The sequence below is a fragment of the Paroedura picta genome, chromosome 9 (assembly GCF_049243985.1).
Source record: "Paroedura picta isolate Pp20150507F chromosome 9, Ppicta_v3.0, whole genome shotgun sequence".
Lineage (NCBI taxonomy): Eukaryota > Metazoa > Chordata > Lepidosauria > Squamata > Gekkonidae > Paroedura > Paroedura picta.
The window spans coordinates 30,598,649-30,618,820 of NC_135377.1; the positions used below are offsets into that span (position 1 = coordinate 30,598,649).

Sequence of the window (20,172 nt, forward strand, 5' to 3'; positions counted from 1 at the left end):
CTGAACCATGAACTGATATACTAGTTCACAAGCTGAACTGAACCGGTTTTAATTGGTCTGTGAGCCAATTAAACCCCTACTTTCCCACTCCTCGTTGCTTTCTACTCCTTGCTGCTTTTAATGAACAACAACTGCTTGGCAAGGAGCAAAAAACAGGGGTTTAAATAGCTTGGAGCCATTTAAACCCACATATTCTGCTCCCCACCGCTTTGGCAGCAAGTAGAAAGCAGGGGGTTAAATGGCTATTTAAACCCCTGCTTTCCTGCTCCCTGCGACTCAGTTGTTTTTTATGAAGAGCTTGAAGTCATGTAAACAACCGCTTTCTGATCTTTACAAACAGCCACAAAGTGCATCAAAATTCATAGAAGTTTGTGGCAGCTCTTCTGTTTCCAAACATTACCATCTGAATGAACGTGGCTTTGCAAACCACAAACTGGCCAAAATGTGTGATTGAACCAGTTTGTGCTCACTCCTAGTCATAGCACCAAAATTATGGAACTCTCTCCCCAGGGATATTTGTCTGTCCATTTCCATCATTGTTTTCTGTCAGTGAGTGAAGACTTGGGAGTGGAGGGAGGTCTAACTTTTCCTTCAGTGATTGACTTTGTGATGTATTTGTATTATGCTTGTTTAAATTGCCTTGGTGGCCCTGTTCAGACAGTAAGGCAGCATATAAACATTGTAAAAAAATTAATTAACTGCTATCCTCACAGTAGCGGTTTCATGAGCTTCATTGGCCAGAGGAAACTCACATTATTCCAATAATTCAATTTTTGTTTGAGGGGCAGCAATATAAGATTTCCTTCAGTGAATGCAACAGTTCAGGGTTCAATGTAGGAAGCTGGATGAAGGACATCCTCTCAGGGAGGCTTAATCACCTATTGGCATTCAGGGTTGGCCTTTTCATATCCCTTTCTTTTTAAAATAATTATATAGACTGTCATTTTGATGCTTGCTTTTATTATGGACATCATTCTGAGTTAACATTAGGTACATTTAGTAAAAAAAAAGTTAGGTATTATTTTTAATCAATGAGAGAATGGACAACAGGCAACAACCATTAGTCTTTATCCTCTTTCTTCTCCATGCAATAGAATCATAGAATCAGAGTTTGAAGGGATCTCCAGGGTCATTTAGTCCAGCCCCCTGCAAAAGGTAGGAAATTCACAACTCCCTGTCCACCCCCAATGACCCCAATTTCATGTCCAGATGATGCCCCCCCCCCCAAAAAAAAACCCAGAATAGAAACAGCTTGATGACAAAATCCATTTCCCTTAATGGCAGCAACATTTTCATCTTTTGCACTTTGGGGGCCTACGGAATGATGAGAAGAACTCATCCTATGGTGATTTCTTCGCTTTCCCAACATTTAGAGGAGTATGTATAATAGCCTACAGGGAACACAGAGACAAAAGATGGTTTTGTAGAATGAGTAGCTTGACATCCATAGCCAAATACTCAGACTGATATGGGGTAAGGGGAGGGGGAGAAAAACAAATACTTGCTAATGAGTGGGCAGATGTCTACAGAATTCTTCCAGAGTTTCTACAGACCAGGCCATGAAGTGGGTTCTGATCTTGTTTACACCTTTAGTAATGGGTCATTGAAACAATGGCTGAAGGAAAGAGTAAACAAGCATCAGGTTTTGATTGTCACAGCCATTTGTCCACCATAGAAAATTAACCCTTATTCAAAGAAGAAGTCAAAGTTTAGAATGACAAAGGCATTTTTGTGGTGCCAGGCTGCATTGTTGCTGCCTAACAGATTCAGACCTGCCACTTTCATAACCCAAGTCACTGTTTTTCAAGCTTCATAGATGGCTTGCCTGGATGGTCTGTGCATTGCATTCAGTTCTGAGTTTTCCAGGGCACATTCAATTGACATAGAACAGACCGTTGCACTTTTAAAAACTATGTTTCCCATCCCAAGCAGGTTAGAGCCTGGGAAAGTGAGTACCAGGCTTTTGCACTTTTATTGATTTCTGCCTGTTCTTTTTCTTTCTTTTTTTTAAGTGGGTTAACATACCAAGTAAAGAAGGACCTCCGTGACCATAAAGGCTGGGAACTTCTGTTCAAATGCATAATATATCTCCCTATGACTAACTGCAAGAATTAGCAAGATGTCCTTGAATGCAATTACTGGTCCTGTTACCAAGGAATCTTACGATTCTCTATCGCACAGTCTGGAAAGACAGTCTAAGCCATTCTAAAAAAGCATTCTACCAATAGTTCAATCAGGTATGAGCCTCTGGGTCAAGGACTGAGACAGGCAGATGAACCCCAAAGATGATCACTGGTAAACTTCTTAGCACATGATCAAAACTATCTTATATACCTGATAGTTATGGAACAGCAAAACATGACTGTGGACAGGAAGAAATTGTGTCTCTTGATTGGAGTTGTTTGGACCTCTTCAGCCATTCTAGTATGGGGGAGTGGCTGAAGTAGGCAGGAGTTCCTGCTCTCTATTGGCTGGTTTGTTTGTTTGTTTTTTGAGTGAATAAGGTCTGCTGAGCCTCATCATCGCTATCAGATATAACAATGGTATAAAGTCAAGTAGAGCTAGTAACAAAGAGAAGTTGAAACAAAACAAAAAAAGAATAACCTCTCCCCCCACCCACCCCAAAAAGGGTTGTTAATTCTAGGTGGAAAATTTAAACAGCCAAGCTTTCCCTTGCATTTTACAATTCGTTCACTGTGAATTACCTAGCACCTTAACCCGGCATACTTCCTAATGCATTCCATTTATACTTGTGAGAAGTCTTCACCTCTCTGTTTGATTAGCAACCAGAGTCTTGACATGCCATTTGGTTACGGAATTACTAAATGAATAATGCAAATATCTATCCACTTTCACATGGACAAACTCACCTCTGAATATTCATTTGAAAGCCCATACATATGCATACTTTCCTCCTTTGACATTTGTTCTTAAGTAGTTAGTGAAGTAACTTGAACATATTTTATTTTGCTGCACCATTACTTCAGGGATCCCTGTAAACAGCCAACATCACTTTTTCACAAGACTTACATTTTGAACTACTGGTCCAGCTGTACAAGGACCCAGTATATTCTGAGTACGGACTACTGACAGCTATGCCCTGTTTCCCATTTTGATATAGGCCAAAGAAAACCATTTTTCACTTTCTATTTCCGTTGAAGACAGAAGCCAATCATAAAAAGAAGAACTCCTGTTCGCCCTAGCCAGTGAGAATAAGGCGAAATGGATTTCTGAAAATATAGTGCAGGGATCTCCAGCCTTTACGGCTGTGGGTACATTTGAAATTCTCACATAAGGTGGTGGACAGAGTCACCAAATTGCTGACACAGCTTACTTCTAGTCACACAGTAAAAATCCTTGTGTAGTGGTAGCAGCTGCTGCCAAAGCAACATTATAAACAAATCCGCATAGGCAATAAAATCTCCAGTCAAAAGAAGAGCTGTTTTGTTGTTGTTTTTTGCATCCCACTTTTCACTACCCAAAGGAATCTTGAAGCGGCTTATAATTGCCTTGCCTTTCCCTCCCCATAACAGACACCCTGTGAGGTAGGTGAAGCTGAGAGAAATGTGCAAATTGTGACTGGCTCAAGGTCACCCAGCTGGCTGCATGTAGAGGAGTGGGGAATCAAATCTTGTTCTCTAGATTAGAGGTTGCTGCTCTTAACCACAATACCAAGCTGCTTCTTATTGGTTGGCAAAAACCCCACCTGGTCCTACTTACTTCCTAAAAACAATAGGTGGGCACCAGGATAGGCACTCACAGCCACCCCGCTGAGGATCTGATACAGTATGTTAAACTTGCATACAGTATGATCAACTAGCATCATTATTATCATTGTTATTTACTTTATTCAGTACCTATTATAGTGTACTTCAGACTCTAGGTAGAGAAAACAGTTATCTGAATGTGCCCACATTTTTAAAAAAATATGTGTGCGCCTTGGAATGCAAAACTTTTTTGGCATGTGTCAGCACAATAGTTTTACCTAAGTTTTATACAGATCTGTAAGCCTAGCACTTTCAGAACCACAGAGAATAGTAGCAAATTGTTCATGATTGAATCCCAGAAGACCAATCTTCGAAGAATTTAGGATAAACGTTGCTGCAAATGTTAGTACAAACATGATAGGTAAGCAGAGAACAGAGAAGAAACAGTTCCTGTCTAGAGGATTACAATCTATGCTAGACAGACAAGAGAAGGGTGACGAGAAGGCAGGTCAGAAACTGAGAAGCCAATAGAGCCAGGATCGGAAAGCCGGGCCATAACAGATGTCCAGGAAACATGAGGCTGCAGTGGTTAAACATTCATTTTAAGGAGCTCAAATTTTATAGGTGGCTTCTGCATTAAGCAGAACACCACATCCCCCCCCGAAATGAGCATCTCATTACTTCCAGAAGGCTGATAACCCCCCTCTGTCTCTGACACTTAAAAAAAAAACAGTATATGGGGATCCCATCTCAGTCTGAGACAGCGCAGCATATTATCCCAGGCAAATAAAGAGCAGGATTGATCCTATGAGCTACTCTACGCAGAGAAGAGGGACACACATATTTCTGGAGCAGCCTAGGAAGAAATTACACTCACTGTGCAAAATGCATGACAGCTTTAGTTAGGCAGAAGCCAGTTTTAAGAATCTAAGAAAAACAAAAAGCAGGGAGACAGTCAAGAAATGTAGGCCCAAGGTGCTATCTTTCTCAAAACCATACCTTCCTAAATCAACTATAGCCCTCCATGCAGCTTAAAGCTAAGCACTATTAGCTTTCTAACAATTAAAAGGATTCTAGTTTGGATCTTAACTACTGATAACAGAAACAATGCTGATCTTTGCCATGTTCCCTTCCCCCCCAGAAGACCCTTCTAACTTGTGGAAAACAGATCAGACACCACAATCCACATGGGGCGCCACACTGGGAGTGTGTGTGTGTGTGTGTGTGTGTGTGTGTGTGTGAAGCGGCTGCGGCCTTCTTTCATGGGGGTGTATCTTCTGCACTGACAGAAGATGGAGATGGCAGTTTTGCTCCTTCTTCCTTTCTACCACAGCACCCAACCCCCATGACTATTAATATCCATGTCTCTAGGAATCTACTTTCTGGAAACTGGAAAAGGCTTCTGAGGAAAGGGAAATGTGGCAAAGATCTGCAGTACCACTAGCAGCAAGATGGGTGGCTGTAAAAAGTCCAGCAGCATATTGAAGACTAACAACATTTGTGACAAGGTATGAGCTTTCAGGAATAACTGCTCGCTACTTCAGCATCTGAAGGAATGAGCAGTGATTCACAAAAGCTCATAACCTGCCACAAATGTTGTTAGTCTTTAAGGTGCTACTGAACTGTTGCTCTTTTCTACACTAATAGCCAGGGGTAGTCAAACTGCGGCCCTCCAGATGTCCATGGACTACAATTCCCAGGAGCCCCCTGCCAGCGAATGCTGGCAGGGGGCTCCTGGGAATTGTAGTCCATGGACATCTGGAGGGCCGCAGTTTGACTACCCCTGCTAATAGCTGCTAATATTTTACCCTCTGTGTTATACAAACAACATTAAAAAAAACCCTTTCAGAGACAAACATATGTGAATACACAATGATTTCATATACTTTAGAATGGGTACAAAATCCAACCCTTTCGGGTCTAGAGGTAGCCTCTAGCTTTTACAGTTTTAGACATGAGAGGTTAATATTTTCCAGCGGCATACGTAGTTTAATAGAAATAATTAAGCATGGAAGTTAAACTTTAGGTTTATCATGCTTGTGTCCTGTTCTGGAATAGAATGGTTCCTTTTCCTTTATGTGTTGCCACACTTTACAGAATCAGAAGACAACTTTGGTTAGAAAACATATGTTAAAGAAAGGACAGTTCACAGTGTAGTCTTAAACAGAGTTACACCCTTTTAAACCCATCAACTGCAGTGGATTCAGAAGGGTGCAGCTTTGATCAGGATGACACTGTCAATAATTTGAACAATGCATGCCCATGTAATATCTGTATTGACATTTTAAACATTCTGACTCGCTAAGCGTACAATTAAGAAAGGTGGGTGTTTTTTGTGCTATAAATGCTCTGTGTTAAAACACAGGAAACTATGATATAACTGGATTCCACCCAGTCTCCCAGTGTGAATATAACACTTAACACTATCAGATACCTGTGCATACACTATATGTGTACATTTGTATGCGCACACCTGTATTCCAGTTTCTAACATGAACCTGCTCTAATGAACCGGAAATAAAAAGTCCCCCTTATTAGGGCGATACAATTCTTCACTGTTAGATTTCTATTGAGCTTTAATGCCCCGATCACCACAAACCATCCACAGTGACCTGGCAGAAGGTCCCGGTTTCAGTCTCTGGCATCTGTACTGAAGAGGTCTCAAGTCGCTGGGAAAGATCCTAGAGAGCTGCGTCCAACATGAAGCAAACAATACTGTGGCAGCTGGACAGTTCAGTAAAAAGCAATTCAATGAGCTCATGGATAATCCTAAGAAGAGAGCTAAATGAGACAGGCAGGCAGGCAGGCAGGCAGAGGGAGAGAGGAAGGAGAGGCGGGACATAGATGCAAATTGTGCTAGCAGAGGAGTTACTTTTTAAAATAAATACAAAACAGAATCACTTTTAAAAATGGCAAGTATACCAAGAGAAAGCAGCAAGTCTTCAACATTTCAGCTCGGGATGGGGCTGCCCACGTCAGGTTGGGAAATTCATGGAGATTTTTTTTTTGGAGGGGGGTGGAGTCTGGAGAGGGCAGAGTTTGGGGAGAAGAGGGAACTCAGCAAGGTATTATGCCATGGAGTCCACCTTCCAAAGAACTATTTTTCCAGGGCAACTCATCTCTACCTGGAGATCAGCCTGGAGATCAGTCATGCTGGCAGGACATTTCCTGGCACCCCCTGAAGGTTTGCAATCATAAATTGAGAAACTGAACTATGGCGATCCGCTGGCCCCTAAAGCTGTATGTTCTTGAACAGGATCTGGTAGATATTTCCAGCAAAAGGAAGAGTTATTTCCAAAAAATCCTCCCTCCCATAGGAAGCTGTCACCCCTCCCCCAGCGCGTTCCCCAGGATGAGCATTTCAGGTATTGGTCTGAGTTGCAGCAGTAAAGGGGAGGCAGAGAAATGCCACTCTCACTGATATAAATTTAAAAATTGTTTCTAAAAGTCAAACACCAAGATCCTAAAAGCCACAGAGGCAAGAAACTGAAGTTGATTCCAGAAACCCATTTTCCAACTGGGAACCAGAAGCGGTCATTATGCATATGGACTTCCACTTGTGGACAAACTGCCAATCAGTTGACCACCCACCTGAAAACATTAGGCATCCTCTCTACCAGTAACTATCAAAATACCAGAGTTGCAATTTTAATAAAAACAGTGTTTCTTCTGTGTGCATCAATTTTTGTGGTTCATCTTCCCTATTCTACTGATCTATTCTGAGCCTTTGCCTGAAAACTGCACAGTAGATACAGGCTTTGTAGCACTGCTATAAAACTAACAATTCAAGCTAAGTCAAGGATCAAATCAATACATTTTGATGAGGCATCTGGGGCAAGAATAGCATGCATGCTGTCTGCAAATTTATAGAAACAGGATGGGAGATGAGAGAATCGTACTCATGGGAAAACCAGGCTTAATAAATTTTCAAATACTGAGCTGTCTTTTTGAACTGTACTGGTTAAGTAAAACATCCATTAAATGTTGACAGAATACTAATATGCCAACTCCTTCTGCTTAAAATCCCCCTGGTCTTTATTTAGACATTTGCACACAGGTACAAAGCAGTTGTACAAAGATACAGGGGGTCCTTTTTGTATATACAGAAAGAAGTCTCCGCTAATAGTAATCCTGCCCAGTACTATCTTGCTTTGCTCTGGAGAGGATAAAAAGGCAGCTTAAATATGGCATATGTATACATGACATTTCAAAGCTATTTTTAACTCTGCCTAAATGTTTCCATAAAACAGCAGGTTAGATGGCTAAGAGATTGGGAGCATGCAGGGGGCTCAAATGCTCCGTTCGTCTCTTCTATGGTAATTCTGCCCCATCTTTCCAGAGTTGGCTTTGGTCACTGTCTGGGTAGAGTTAACCATTATTAGTACCACAGACATAACATAACACTATGGTTGAAACAAACAAAAGAAAAAAAGAACAGAACAAAGCTTTCATGTGCACATGAACACACTTCTTCCAATACATGAAAGCTTATCCTCAGAATAAAACATTGTGGTCTTGAAGTGCCACTGGATTCAGTGGCTTTTGTTCTGTCGCTTCAGATTTGCTCAGCTCCCCACCCGAATCAGTCTTTACTGGAAAAAGAAAGGCAGAATACAAGCCTGTACTTCCAATCTGAGATCACAAACCCTGCATCCGTATTGGGGCACCATGTTATGTTTTCACGGGAGTGTCCTGATTTTCAAACACCTTTTTGGGATCTAATATATCTTTCATACAGGGAGGCACCTTAAACAGATCAGACAATCTTATTAATCGCACACAAAGCCATAGCTGCAGGCAATGGGTTGGATCCCCATCTAACTTTCGTGCATGGACATGTGACTTCTCTGACTTCTCCCTCTCACTGCAGCCTTACCAACGTGAGGATAAAGGGGCTGATCTCCTTCCTTCAAGGTCAGGGATAGAAGGCTGCTATTGGGGAAGAATTGCACTGCGCTGCTGCCAACTCTAATATGTGATTCCACAGAGCACAACTCTCTTCCCAATACTATTCAACATCTCTATGCACCCTCTAGGCCAGCTTGTCCAGGGGTATGTGCTGGGTCGTCACCAAGGTGCAAATGACAGCCAATTCTATCCGTTAATGAGTGGCCAACCAAATACCCCACCCAAATCATGGCGGAGCGTCTCCAGCAAAGTTACCTGAAGCTCAACCTCCTCAAGACAGAGGTCTTGTGGCTGAGGGGGGGGGGGAGAGAGGACCAGAGGAGGACCAGGTTACTAGAGTAGCACATCAGGCTTTTTTCCATCTATGCCAGGCAACACTACTAGCACATTATTTGGCCCCAGAACACCTAGTCCAGTGATCCATGCAATGGTCATCTCCAGGCTAGATTACTGTAACTTGCTCTATATCAGTGGTTCTCAACCTTCCTAATGCCGTGACCCTTTAATACAATTCCTCATGTTGTGGTGACCCCCCCCCAACCATAAAATTATGCAAGTGTTCTTTCACTGAAATTAAACTGAAAATGACCAATGGCATGAAGATCCATTGTTCATGATTGTATATAAATTGGTTATAATATTGTATATAAATTGGCAGGCACCTTCAGGAGGAGCAGCAACAGTGCCCGACCAAGATGCTTTCCCTGCTGTGACCCCTGTGAAACGGGTTGTTCGATCCTCAAATGGGTCCCGAGCCCCAGGTTGAGAACCACTGCTCTACATGGATCTTCCCTTATCTCTATCTGGAATTACAAATAGTCCAGAATGCAGCTGCCTGGGTAATTACAAGGACCCTGTGGAGAGCCCACATGCAATCTATCCTCCAGTAGCTGCACTGGCTGTTAGTCTAATTCTTGTTCAGGTTTAAGGTGTTGGATTTAACCTTTAAGACCTTTCAGTCTGGAACCTGTGTACCTGAGGGATGACCTGTTCGAATACCCCCCTCCCCAAAGAGCACTTCACTCAGCAAATTCTAACTTGCTGGTGGTCCCTGATCCCAGAAATGTATATTTGGCCTTGACCAGAGCCAAGGCTTTTTCGGCCCTGGCTTCAGCCCGGTGGAATGAGCTGACAGCAGGCATTTGGTTGAGATCAAAGGCTACATGTTTGTGAGCTGAATCCCTCCCCCCTCCTTATTCCTGCCATTTGAGCCTGGTTGAAACTGGAATTCTCTCTATATGATCCCAGGCATGTTGGGAGAGGCACATTGACAGAACACGCTTCTGTTTTTGTTAAATAATTTTCAATTAATTAATTTGATATTTTAATGAAACTAATTATTGTCTGAGGTTTTAAGTATGAATCTGTTGTAAGCTGCCCTGACAGCGTTTGGAGAGGGGTGCCTTAGAGGGTGAAACCCACACTCCCCCTGCTCATGCATATTGATCTCTTCCAGAGGATTCAACCCAATAGCTCTAACCGAAGTCCACTGAATAAGGCCAAGGCAAGCTGGTACCACCTTCAAGTATTAGCCTATACCACACTGCTGGCGGCTTCTGTTCCAGAAGGCATTACAGATAGACTTGCCAAAATAAGTCCAAGCCAAGGTTGCTGAGTCCAAACAGGCTAGAACACTGCAGCTTCAAAATCCGGGTAGTGCTGCAAGCCTGCAACAGCGTAGGTTCTGAATATCAAAGCAAAATCAGAGTCCAGTATATCAGTATAACAAAACCACCAAGGTGCCCACGATGTGAAGGGAATGCCTCTAAATACCATCAGAATATAACAGAGTTTCTTTACATATTACTAGTTAGCCTGCTTTTAAAAAGAGGAATGATGATAATACAGCACTGGAACAATGAGATATAGCAAACCGTAAAACCTCGGTGAGTTGCAACAACCACTGCTGCTACTGTTTCATTCTGCTGGGCCAAACACAGTTGTTGTGCCAAAGAAGAGCAACTTGCTCACAAGAATGCATTGCTGGATGACTGCCGAAACAGTCAATCATAAACACTGTATAATTTCACCCTTTAATCGTACTAATAAGGGGTTGCAAACATGGATCGCCACAGCTAGGAAGTATTGTTAAATATTTTTTATTTATTTATCTTGAAATGTATATCCTGCCACTTCCAGATCGGCTTGTGAGGGGTCACAATATATCATAAATAAAGCACCCCCATAACCACCACCACCCATTAAAACCCAACCAAACAGGCGGTGACAAAAACTCCCCCCCCTGGTCCCGAGATGTTCATTCCTTGGGGGAATGGAAGAAGATCAGATGTTAAGGTCAGCCTGAGGAGGAGCCCCAAGATCTTCCTTGTGCCAGCCTCAACTGATGGAAGAGCTCTGCCTTACAGGCCCTGTGGAACCGCGAGAGCTTAACATAGATCAAACACTAGTATTGAGCTGGCTTGGTTCAAACCAAAGATTAATACATTATGACAGCCCCAGAGCAGTCCTTCAAAGGAAAGATGGAACTTAAAATTTCTTCAAAAAGTATAAAAGGAATTTCCAAAGCAAAGCTTAGCTTTTCCTTTGTTATTTTGGGATTTTAAAATGATTTCTTAGAACTTGCCATGTTGTAAATAATTGTTGATTTAGATGCCTGTAGCAACAGCTGTGGAATGCTCGGGGACTGGGTTCCTCCCATAGTTTAATAGCAATGATGTCATAAGTGGCAAAAATTCTTTGTAATTATGCCACAAGCAAATATCTACTAAGCTATCCATTTTTTCCTTCTTTTATAAGGACACATTAGATTTTGTTTTGTTTTTTGCAGAACAAGTCTTGAAGTATAAAATGGATAACAGAAGTTCCTGTCATTTATGTGCACTGAAATTGGTGGATTTTTAAGACCATACCTTACTTGCTCAAAGTCTACATAGGTAGCTTACATTACCAGTGGTAATGAAGCAAGAGGAACACTACAAACCTTCACGGGGATGGGCCAGGCTGAGTGGTAAGCAGCTGAATTGCATGCAGAGGCATTTACAGTTAAATGTATTTAACTAACAGTAATGGGAAATAGCCTTGGTTGCGATTGTGGACAGCCCCCACCAGACAAAAGAAACAATATTGGTTTAATTCTAGTAGTTGTATTAGCGCTTTGCGGCAATTAACAGCAGTCTTGTGGCACTTTACATATTAACTAAAATTCAGAGTTAAATTTAAATAATATATTAGTTAATAGATGCACAGTGGAATCCTGAGAGTTACAGTAGTCTACAGCCATTGTCAATGGATATAGAAAAGTGTAACTCCATTTAGGATAGCACAGGCAATAAATTGGGGATTCCAAGAATGTGCCAAAATAGCATCTTTAGGGAGTAAGAATTCTTGTTCAAACTGCAAGGAGAATGGGGAGATAATCTCTTGGTGGCACCTAAGACCTCCATCCATTACAGGGTTACTGTGGCCTCTGTCTGTCTTGATTAAGTTTAAATTTTGTATAATTACATTTTACCCTCCATGCCCTGCATTTCATTGTCCGTTGAGCCCTGTTCCACCCCCACCCAATCTCCTCCATGAAGTTTCTGCCTGGTGAGGATCTACTCATTACATCTGAAGAAACGGATTCTAATCCACCAAAGCTTATGGTGGAATAAAACTTTCTTAGTGCCACAAAACAGTTATTAATATTAGGCTAGCTGTCCCACTGCCCTGAATCAAAATTCAAAAAGTAGCTTTCCGTTTATCTAAAAATAAGCTGGACTTTTAAAGCGTTCTTAAACATATTCGTCTTCATTGTCATGATGATCCCAAGCAACAATTGAGTAAACCTGCTCCTTTCCCCCCACCCGCTGTCCACACACAGTATCCCATCCTATACACCCAATCTCATGAACCTGAAAGGAAAAAAATCAATTTTATTTCTGAAATGATTATATCAATAGACCACATCATAGTAAAAACCTTGCAGCACTGAGTGTCCTCCCCCCAGACCTGGCAAAGTGTACCATCCCCCCCTTGCCATTTCCTCTGTGACACATTAAATGCCAGATTGAAATTTCTAAAGAGCCAGAAATATGAAGTCATTAACAAGGAGAGCCAACAGTTCTTTCAATTTACAGGCAATTTATAAAAACTTGATAGCACCAAGCTTGAGTTATGATGACCACACATCTATAACCTATACAATAAGACCCATTAATGTCTAAATACCCAGTGGCCCTGATCCAGGGAATATTTGTCATGATCAAGTCTCACTGAAATGTTCGCTGCTACTAACCTGTCCCATTGATTTTTACTTAAGTGTGATTAATGTTCTCTGGCTTAGGGGTGACTGTGTAAAGGTAAAAAGGCTAGAAAGCACAAGAGTAGTACTCTAGCAACAGACAAACAAATCCAGGCTCAATAACAGGAAGGTGCTGTGCTAATGTTATGTTAAATTATTGTGTTGGTATGGAAAGAACAAATTAGGAAGCAAGGTAAACAAAATACTCACCCAAAAGTGTGCATGGCAGTTAACCATCATGGTCCTCTCGATCAACTCATCAGGACATTCCAGGAGATGATGTCCAGAGACCACACCGGCATTATTCACCAGGACTGAGACTTCACCAACTTCTTTGCAGACTCTCTCAGCAGTTGTATAGACATTCTCCCTTTTGCTCACATCGCAAGTGTACGTATGGACCTGGAGGTTGTAGTGTGGTGGCACTTCTTCTTCTCCATGGCCAGCTGATTACAGGAACACAAGACAAGCAAAAATGGGGCGGTGGGGGAGGAAGAACCTCATTAGATATTTAAGGTCAGAAAATAGCAACCAATGATTAATTTGCCCATTCTGATAAGATTCTTTCGGTTTTCTGTTCTAAAAGATGAAGGAAGCTGCACTGCTAAATCGTACCACTTATGGACAAAAGGGATAAACAACTGTGGTTGTGTGCAAGGTTCTCTATGATTCTTTCCCCCTATTGAGTGGAGCAGTTAAGATCCTGAGCAGGATATAACTGCTATTATCTCAGAATGGGCAAAGGGCAGTGCAAGATCCTGATTGCTTCCAGATTGCGTATGAGTGGGGCTTCCTGTGTTAATGAGCAGTCACTCATGGGCACTGTTTAGAGTAGTGGTTCTCAACCGGGGTTCGGGACCCCTTTGGGGGCCAAATGACCCTTTCACAGGGGTTGTGGCAGGGCAAGCAGTTTGGCTGGGAGGGCGCCACCGCTGTTGCCACTTCTCATGAAGGCAACCACCAATTTATAACCAATTTATATACAATCATCATGAACAATGGATCTTCACATCATTGGTCCATTTTGGTTTAATTTCTGTGAAAGACACTTGCATAATTTTATGGCTGGGGAGTCACCACAACATGAGGAACTGTATTAAAGGATCGCGGCTTTAGGAAGGTTGAGAACCACTGGTTTAGAGGGTCATGTCCTATGATTCCCTTCCACCATGTCTTTCTCCATCAGAATACACCTTATTTCCATCAGCGAAAGCCTTAGCAGAAGAGAAGAGTAACCAGTCAGCATTTTTACTCAATTTTATTTGATTCTACCTTAACACCACAGTGCCCATTCCCATATGCCTTTGGTCTATGCTTGCCCTGTGATCCCCAGCACAGAGTTTTTAGTGGCCCACCAGTGTAAAAGCTGACTGGATCCAATGCAACAGATCCAACAGTGTAGGAAGACATATGATCCAACCTGTAATGTCCAATGGATGTATACAAGAAGTACCCAAAACAAGGAGAAGAGCAACATTAGGGTAAGCATACTTCTGAATTGAAGATCCATGAGAATGGATCATCCTAGGCATGATTACTCGGAAAACAAGTACCAGTTTCTGGGGTTTTCTCTATAGTGTGAGCAGAGCGGCACTCAGCCTCTGGTTAAAAATTGGAATTCTAAATCTTAATTGGTTTGGTGTATAAAAGGTACAGGGGATCTAAATGAAGCACAATGAAGCAAATTAAAAACTAGAGTCACCCCATTTGAATAATGTATACTAAATAAATGTGTCAGTCCAGCCTTTCCACATTAAAAACACTATGCAGCACCACGAATGTCTTCATCTTTCCACAAGGTTTCCACTTAAATGTATCCCCATTTCACCATCTACAGGGCAATGACTGTTTTGCCAGTCATTAGTCTCTTTAAAACTGGTTATTTTAATTCTCCTCAGACTAGGCAACAAGCAAATCCACAGAGAAACATCAGAGACTGAAATACTGGTCCACACTTCTGCTTGGGATTATTTATTTCAATTTCTTGGATTCAGATCACCCCAGACTATAATTTCAAAGCTGATTATTTTCTTCAGTTTCAGTCCTTCCCCCACAAATGTGGTCCTCTTATTATGGCAGAGATTTACATCTTTTTCTAAACTTCTGATGTGTGGAAACTAGAGAATTTATTCAACAATCAGATGTGTGTGTGTGTGGGGGGGGGGGAGAAAACAACGTTTATGTATTCTTAGGACTTGCCTGTTCTCTCTCTCTCTCTCTTTCTTTTCCCATTCAGGATATTAAACACTTTAACAGCTCACTCCTAAACTATGTTATACCCATCTGAATCTGCTGGAAGGGCTACGTCTGTTTAGCATAGCACTGTTCCTATGATGAAGCAACAGGTAAAAAGGCACCCTGGATGAAGCGGTGGAAAAAGTTGTACATGATCAGTTCTCTCCCCCCCCCCCCCCGCCGCTTCTCAGAGGTCTCCATTCTTGGCCACCTCTTCCCCTCTACTAGATAGCGCCTTTCTAGGGCCCAGAGCAGCGGTCCCTTTTGTGCTTAGAGACCCCCTCCCCTCCTGGGACAAGGCACATCTTGAACGTAACCGAGAAGCTTTTCCTAAAGTTTCTCCAGAGTCGTGCCTCTGCCCATGCGGGAGAGCGGAGCCGTCGGACCGGCCTCCTCGCCGCGTCTCTCGTGTGGCGGGGGCCTTCCCGGCAGGGCGGGGGCGAGCGGAGCGTCCCGGCTTACCTTTCTGGGCGGCGGCGACGGCTTCTTCGGCGACCTCGCGGTAGATGTGGCGCACCATGCCCGCCGTCTCCTCGTTGCTCTGCGTGTTGATGTCCCAGAGCACCAGGCGCGCCCGACGGCGGGCGAACTCGAGGGCGAAGAGGCGGCCCAGCCCGCTGCCGGCGCCGGTGATCAGGCACACCTGGCCCGCCACGCTCTTCTCCTTGGGCCGCATGAACCACTTGGCCGCCGCCACCACGAACGCCCACAGGACCTTGAAGGTGACCACGAAGAACTCCAGCACGATGTTCATGGCTGCGCCTCCCTCGGCCACGGCCAAGGCCGGCGGGCGGCTGCCCCGCGGGAGCGGCGGCGAAGGGAGCGCCCCCTCGGAAGGGCGCGGGCGGCGAGGGGCACCTCGGGCGCCCAAGCCTCGGCCGGCACCTGGCGGGCACTCCGCCGAGGCAGCGGCGGCAACAGCGGCAACAGCCGCCTCCGAGCCAACCTGCCCGCTTCCTGCTCGGCGGCGGCGGCGGCGGCGGCAGTGGCGGCAGGCTGGACAGCCCGAGCGCAGGAGGCAGGCGAGGCCAGCGGGAAGGGCTGAGCCCGGCAGGCGCGCCGCTACCTAGGCGCCCGGTCCGACCCGCGGGGCGAAGTCAGCGCCCGCCAGCCCAAGTTCGGGGCCAGAGCCCGTAGCCGTCCCTGTCCCCCGCGCCCCGGCTCGGCTCGGCTCGAGGGAGCAAAGGTGCGCTCCGCGGCCACCTTCCCGGCGGAGGGGCTCCGTGCCCTGCGGCCGCCCTGCGCCTGCCTACCTGCCCCCTGGTGCCTGGCGGCCGGGCCACCGCTCAGTCCCTCGCCCCTGGAAGTGAGCATTTCCCCGCCGCTCGAGGCTCTATATAGCCCCGGCGAGAGGGACGCAGCCCCCCCGCCGCCGCCGCCGCCGCCGCCGCCATCTCGCCCGCCCCCAACCCCCTCAGCCCCGCTCCCCGGACCTGTCCCTCCGCCCCCTCGCCCATTTTGCATGCCTAGGCCTTCCCCCCGCACATTTCCGCCCGCGGAGCCCGCGGCACCGCCCCTTGCTCCGCCGAGAGTCCAGCCCAGCCACGCCAAACGCCCGGCACGCCGCTGGGCCCACCCAGCGGAGCGGAGCTGGAGCCGCATTCACACGTCACGGGGGGCAGCCCGGAGGCGACAGCGCGGCTTCCGTCGCCCTTCCCGCCCGACCGCCAAGACCCCCGAGCCGGGCACTGCCTGGACGCTGCAACCGAACTCGGGTCTGTCGCGACGTGTGGATGCGGGCGCCCGGGCAAATCGGAGTTTAATCTAAACGCCACGCGAGCGAGTCTGAAGCTCCTCTTTCCTCAGTGCGACGCCCCTGTTGCGCACGCGGCGCTGGCTGTCACAGGCTAAAGTCCAAAATGTACGCGGAGTTCGGGAGCCACTCCGGTCGGGGTCGGTGGCGCTTTTGAACAGGATGGAAGCGCGGTTGCCTCTCATGTACTATCCGTTGCCTTTCACCATCTTCGTCCACAGTCCGCTATTCCCGAAGTCAAATGCGCCTGGGACTCGAAAGGGCTAGGCATACTGATTTACTGGTGTGTAAGACGCATGGATCCGCAAGCAAGCGAAAAAACTTTGCAAGGGAGGTAACCCTGCCCTCACCTGCCTTTGGGGAGCCCTTTATAGGTCTGAAACCCTAATGAGACTTATTGCCTCTCTCTCTCTCACCACCCCCCCCCCCCCCGCAAAAAAAAATTTAAGCCGGTCAGGCATCGTTCAGAGTGTGGCCACATAGCCTTGTATGAACAATAGTGTTTTTTGTGCTTTTCGGTCCTTCTATTCCTGGGAGACGAGGAGGGGAGAAGTGAACTACATGCTCCATAATCCATAGTGGTTGGTCCTAACGTAATAATGGTGCCCTCTTGAGCACCGGTAGTGCGTCCCACAACTTATTAAAACTCACTTCTTAAGATTTCTTCCCGTTCCTCTGGTACATTGGAAAACACATTCTAAGACCTGTAGTTTTCTAGTTAACACTTTCGTTTCTCAGCACCATGTACTAGTTTCTTTCTTGGCCACTTTGTTTTGTCACAAGTTTTATACACCTTTTATTTATTTACCTTGTATTTACTGTATATGAGCCTTTGTGGCGCAGAGTGGTAAGGCAGCAGACATGCAAGTCTGAAGCTTTGCCCATGAGGCTGGGAGTTCAATCCCAGCAGCCGGCTCAAGGTTGACTCAGCCTTCCATCCTTCCGAGGTCGGTAAAATGAGTACCCAGTTTACTGGGGGGTAAACGGTAATGACTGGGGAAGGCACTGGCAAGGCCACCCTGTATTGAGTCTGCCATGAAAGGGCTAGAGGGCGTCACCCCAAGGGTCAGACATGACTTGGTGCTTGCACAGGGGATACCTTTACCTTATCTACTGTTTATATCAGTGTTCCCCAATCCCCGGTCCAGGGATCGGTACTGGTCTGTGGATCACTCGTTACTGGGCCGTGGCTCCTCCTTGTCCTCCTCCCCAGCTGCTGCCTCTGGGGCTGCCTTGCCACTCTGCCACCAGCTCACCTTTGGTGCTCTCCAGCAGCCGACATGGCTTGGGCTCCCCCTCAGCGTGGCACTGTGCAGCTGCTGCTGGCAGCACCCCCCAGCAGGCGGCGGGAAGTCAGGGGCGCCGGCAGGAAGGCAAGTGGAGCAGGGGCTCAAGCGGCGGCGGCAATGTCCCTCATCAAAAGACTACCCCCCCCCGGGCCTCAGTAAAATTGTCAAGCGTTGAGCAGTCCCTGGTGATAAAAAGGTTGGGGACCACTGGTTTATATAACATATATGATGAAGTAGATACATTCAGATGGGTAGCAGTGTTGGTCTGAAGCAGCTGAATAAAGTGTGAATCCAATAGCGCCTTTAAAACCAACAAAGTTTTATTCAAGATATATAGGTTTTCATGTGCACATACACTTCTTCAGATATAATGAAAGATGAAGTGAACTCTGACTCGTAAAAGCTTTTGCTGTAATGCATTATCTTAGTATTTAAGGCACCAATTACTGCATTTATTTATCATGTGCAGTGTAGCCAGGAGATCCCAGAATTGTCTGGCAGCCAGGCAAGGGATGTTTGGAGGTTGCTTGCCTTTTCCTGGCTCCCCCTGATGGAAGAACCATCACCTAAATCCTATGAGGGCTCCTGTCTAAACTGGCCAGGGTCAGGCCTTTGGAGATCTCACAGGATCAGGTTAGCCTGGGCTACCTAATTACTGAACTTCTACTTTTGTACAATCATTCAGTGCATCTGGCTGTATTTTCAAATAAAATAGAAGTCTCTAAAAATGAAGGACAGCATATGGAGATAATGGTAAGTGCCCCTGGCATTTTGTTTTACTTTGCTACAGCATATTAACGGGGCAATCCCTTTGCCTTTCTATGCACAGTTGTAAAGGAATAAGCCAAACTGGATCAAATTAATTTCAAAGACATGGATTTAATCATACTCTTGTTATAAATTCAAAATTAATTTTCTCTGAAATCACAAATGCAACCCCCAATCTTTTAAACAAGTTTTAATAGTTATGAATGGCTTGTTAGTATAGCTCAGAATTTCAGGTGTCAAGACCTCAGACATTAAAGACAGGAAATCTGGGTTAAAATCAGCCACTATTTATTTATATAAGAAATAGGATGTATATCTGGTTAAACATTCTACACTGTGGGTGACGTTGGGCCGGTCAATATTCCCAGCCTAACCTACTTAACAAGTTTGTTGTGGGAATAAAATTTGAGAGGAAAGATTTATGTCTTCTTGAGGTCCATATTAAAGGTAAAGGTATCCCCTGTGCAAGCACCGAGTCATGTCTGACCCTTGGGGTGACGCCCTCCAGCGTTTTCATGGCAGACTCAATACGGGGTGGTTTGCCAGTGCCTTCCCCAGTCATTACCGTTTACCCCCCAGCAAGCTGGGTACTCATTTTACCGACCTCGGAAGGATGGAAGGCTGAGTCAACCTTGAGCCGGCTGCTGGGATTGAACTCCCAGCCTCATGGGCAAAGCTTTCAGACGGCTGCCTTACCACTCTGCGCCACAAGAGACTCTTAGAGGTCCATATTGGAAGGGTGCAAAAGGAGGATGCAACACTCGATTTGACTGAAACATTGGGTTGCCAACTCCAGATTAGAAAACTGGAGATTTGGGGATAGTACCTGGGAAGAGCGGAGTTTGGAGAGGAGAGGGACCTTAGCAGGATATAATGCCATAGAGCAAAGCAATGATTTTCTCCAGCAGAATTCATCTACATAGTTTGGGGATCAGGTGTAATTCTGGGAGATCCCCAGGCTCTATCTGGAAGTTGGCAACCGTTCGATATCAACATGATATCTCAAGCAAATATTACTGAAGCCATAGAATCTACATAATATGGTAGATAGGTCCATACCTCCGATCAGTTTCTCACTGCCCGCTTTGAGAATTATTTGGTCACACTGACAATGCAATCCTAAGCATGCTTGCTCTCTCCTACAATGGGGTATACTCTCATATAGGCATGCATATGACAGCAGCCTAGAGAGTTAGGATAGGTTTGTATCCTAGGAGTCTTGGAGCACCTTAAAGCCTCACCGATTTTAGGCTTTAAGAAATATGCACC

The 20,172-nt window shown here is 45.2% G+C and overlaps 2 protein-coding genes across 2 annotated transcripts in view; one reads left to right on the plus strand and one right to left on the minus strand.

Annotated features, from left to right (window-relative positions):
• The window catches only part of RDH10 (retinol dehydrogenase 10), a 32,746-nt gene extending 16,257 nt beyond the window's left edge, over positions 1–16,489 (minus strand). The window contains exons 1-2 of the mRNA XM_077352142.1: positions 15,556–16,489; positions 13,069–13,304 (exon numbers count right to left, since the gene is read on the minus strand). Of these exons, the coding sequence (XP_077208257.1) occupies positions 13,069–13,304; positions 15,556–15,847 (528 nt within the window). The 5' untranslated portion in view covers positions 15,848–16,489. The remainder of the gene's footprint in view (positions 1–13,068; positions 13,305–15,555) is intronic.
• The window catches only part of STAU2 (staufen double-stranded RNA binding protein 2), a 321,968-nt gene that overhangs the window by 227,749 nt on the left and 74,047 nt on the right, over positions 1–20,172 (plus strand). The window lies entirely within an intron of this gene.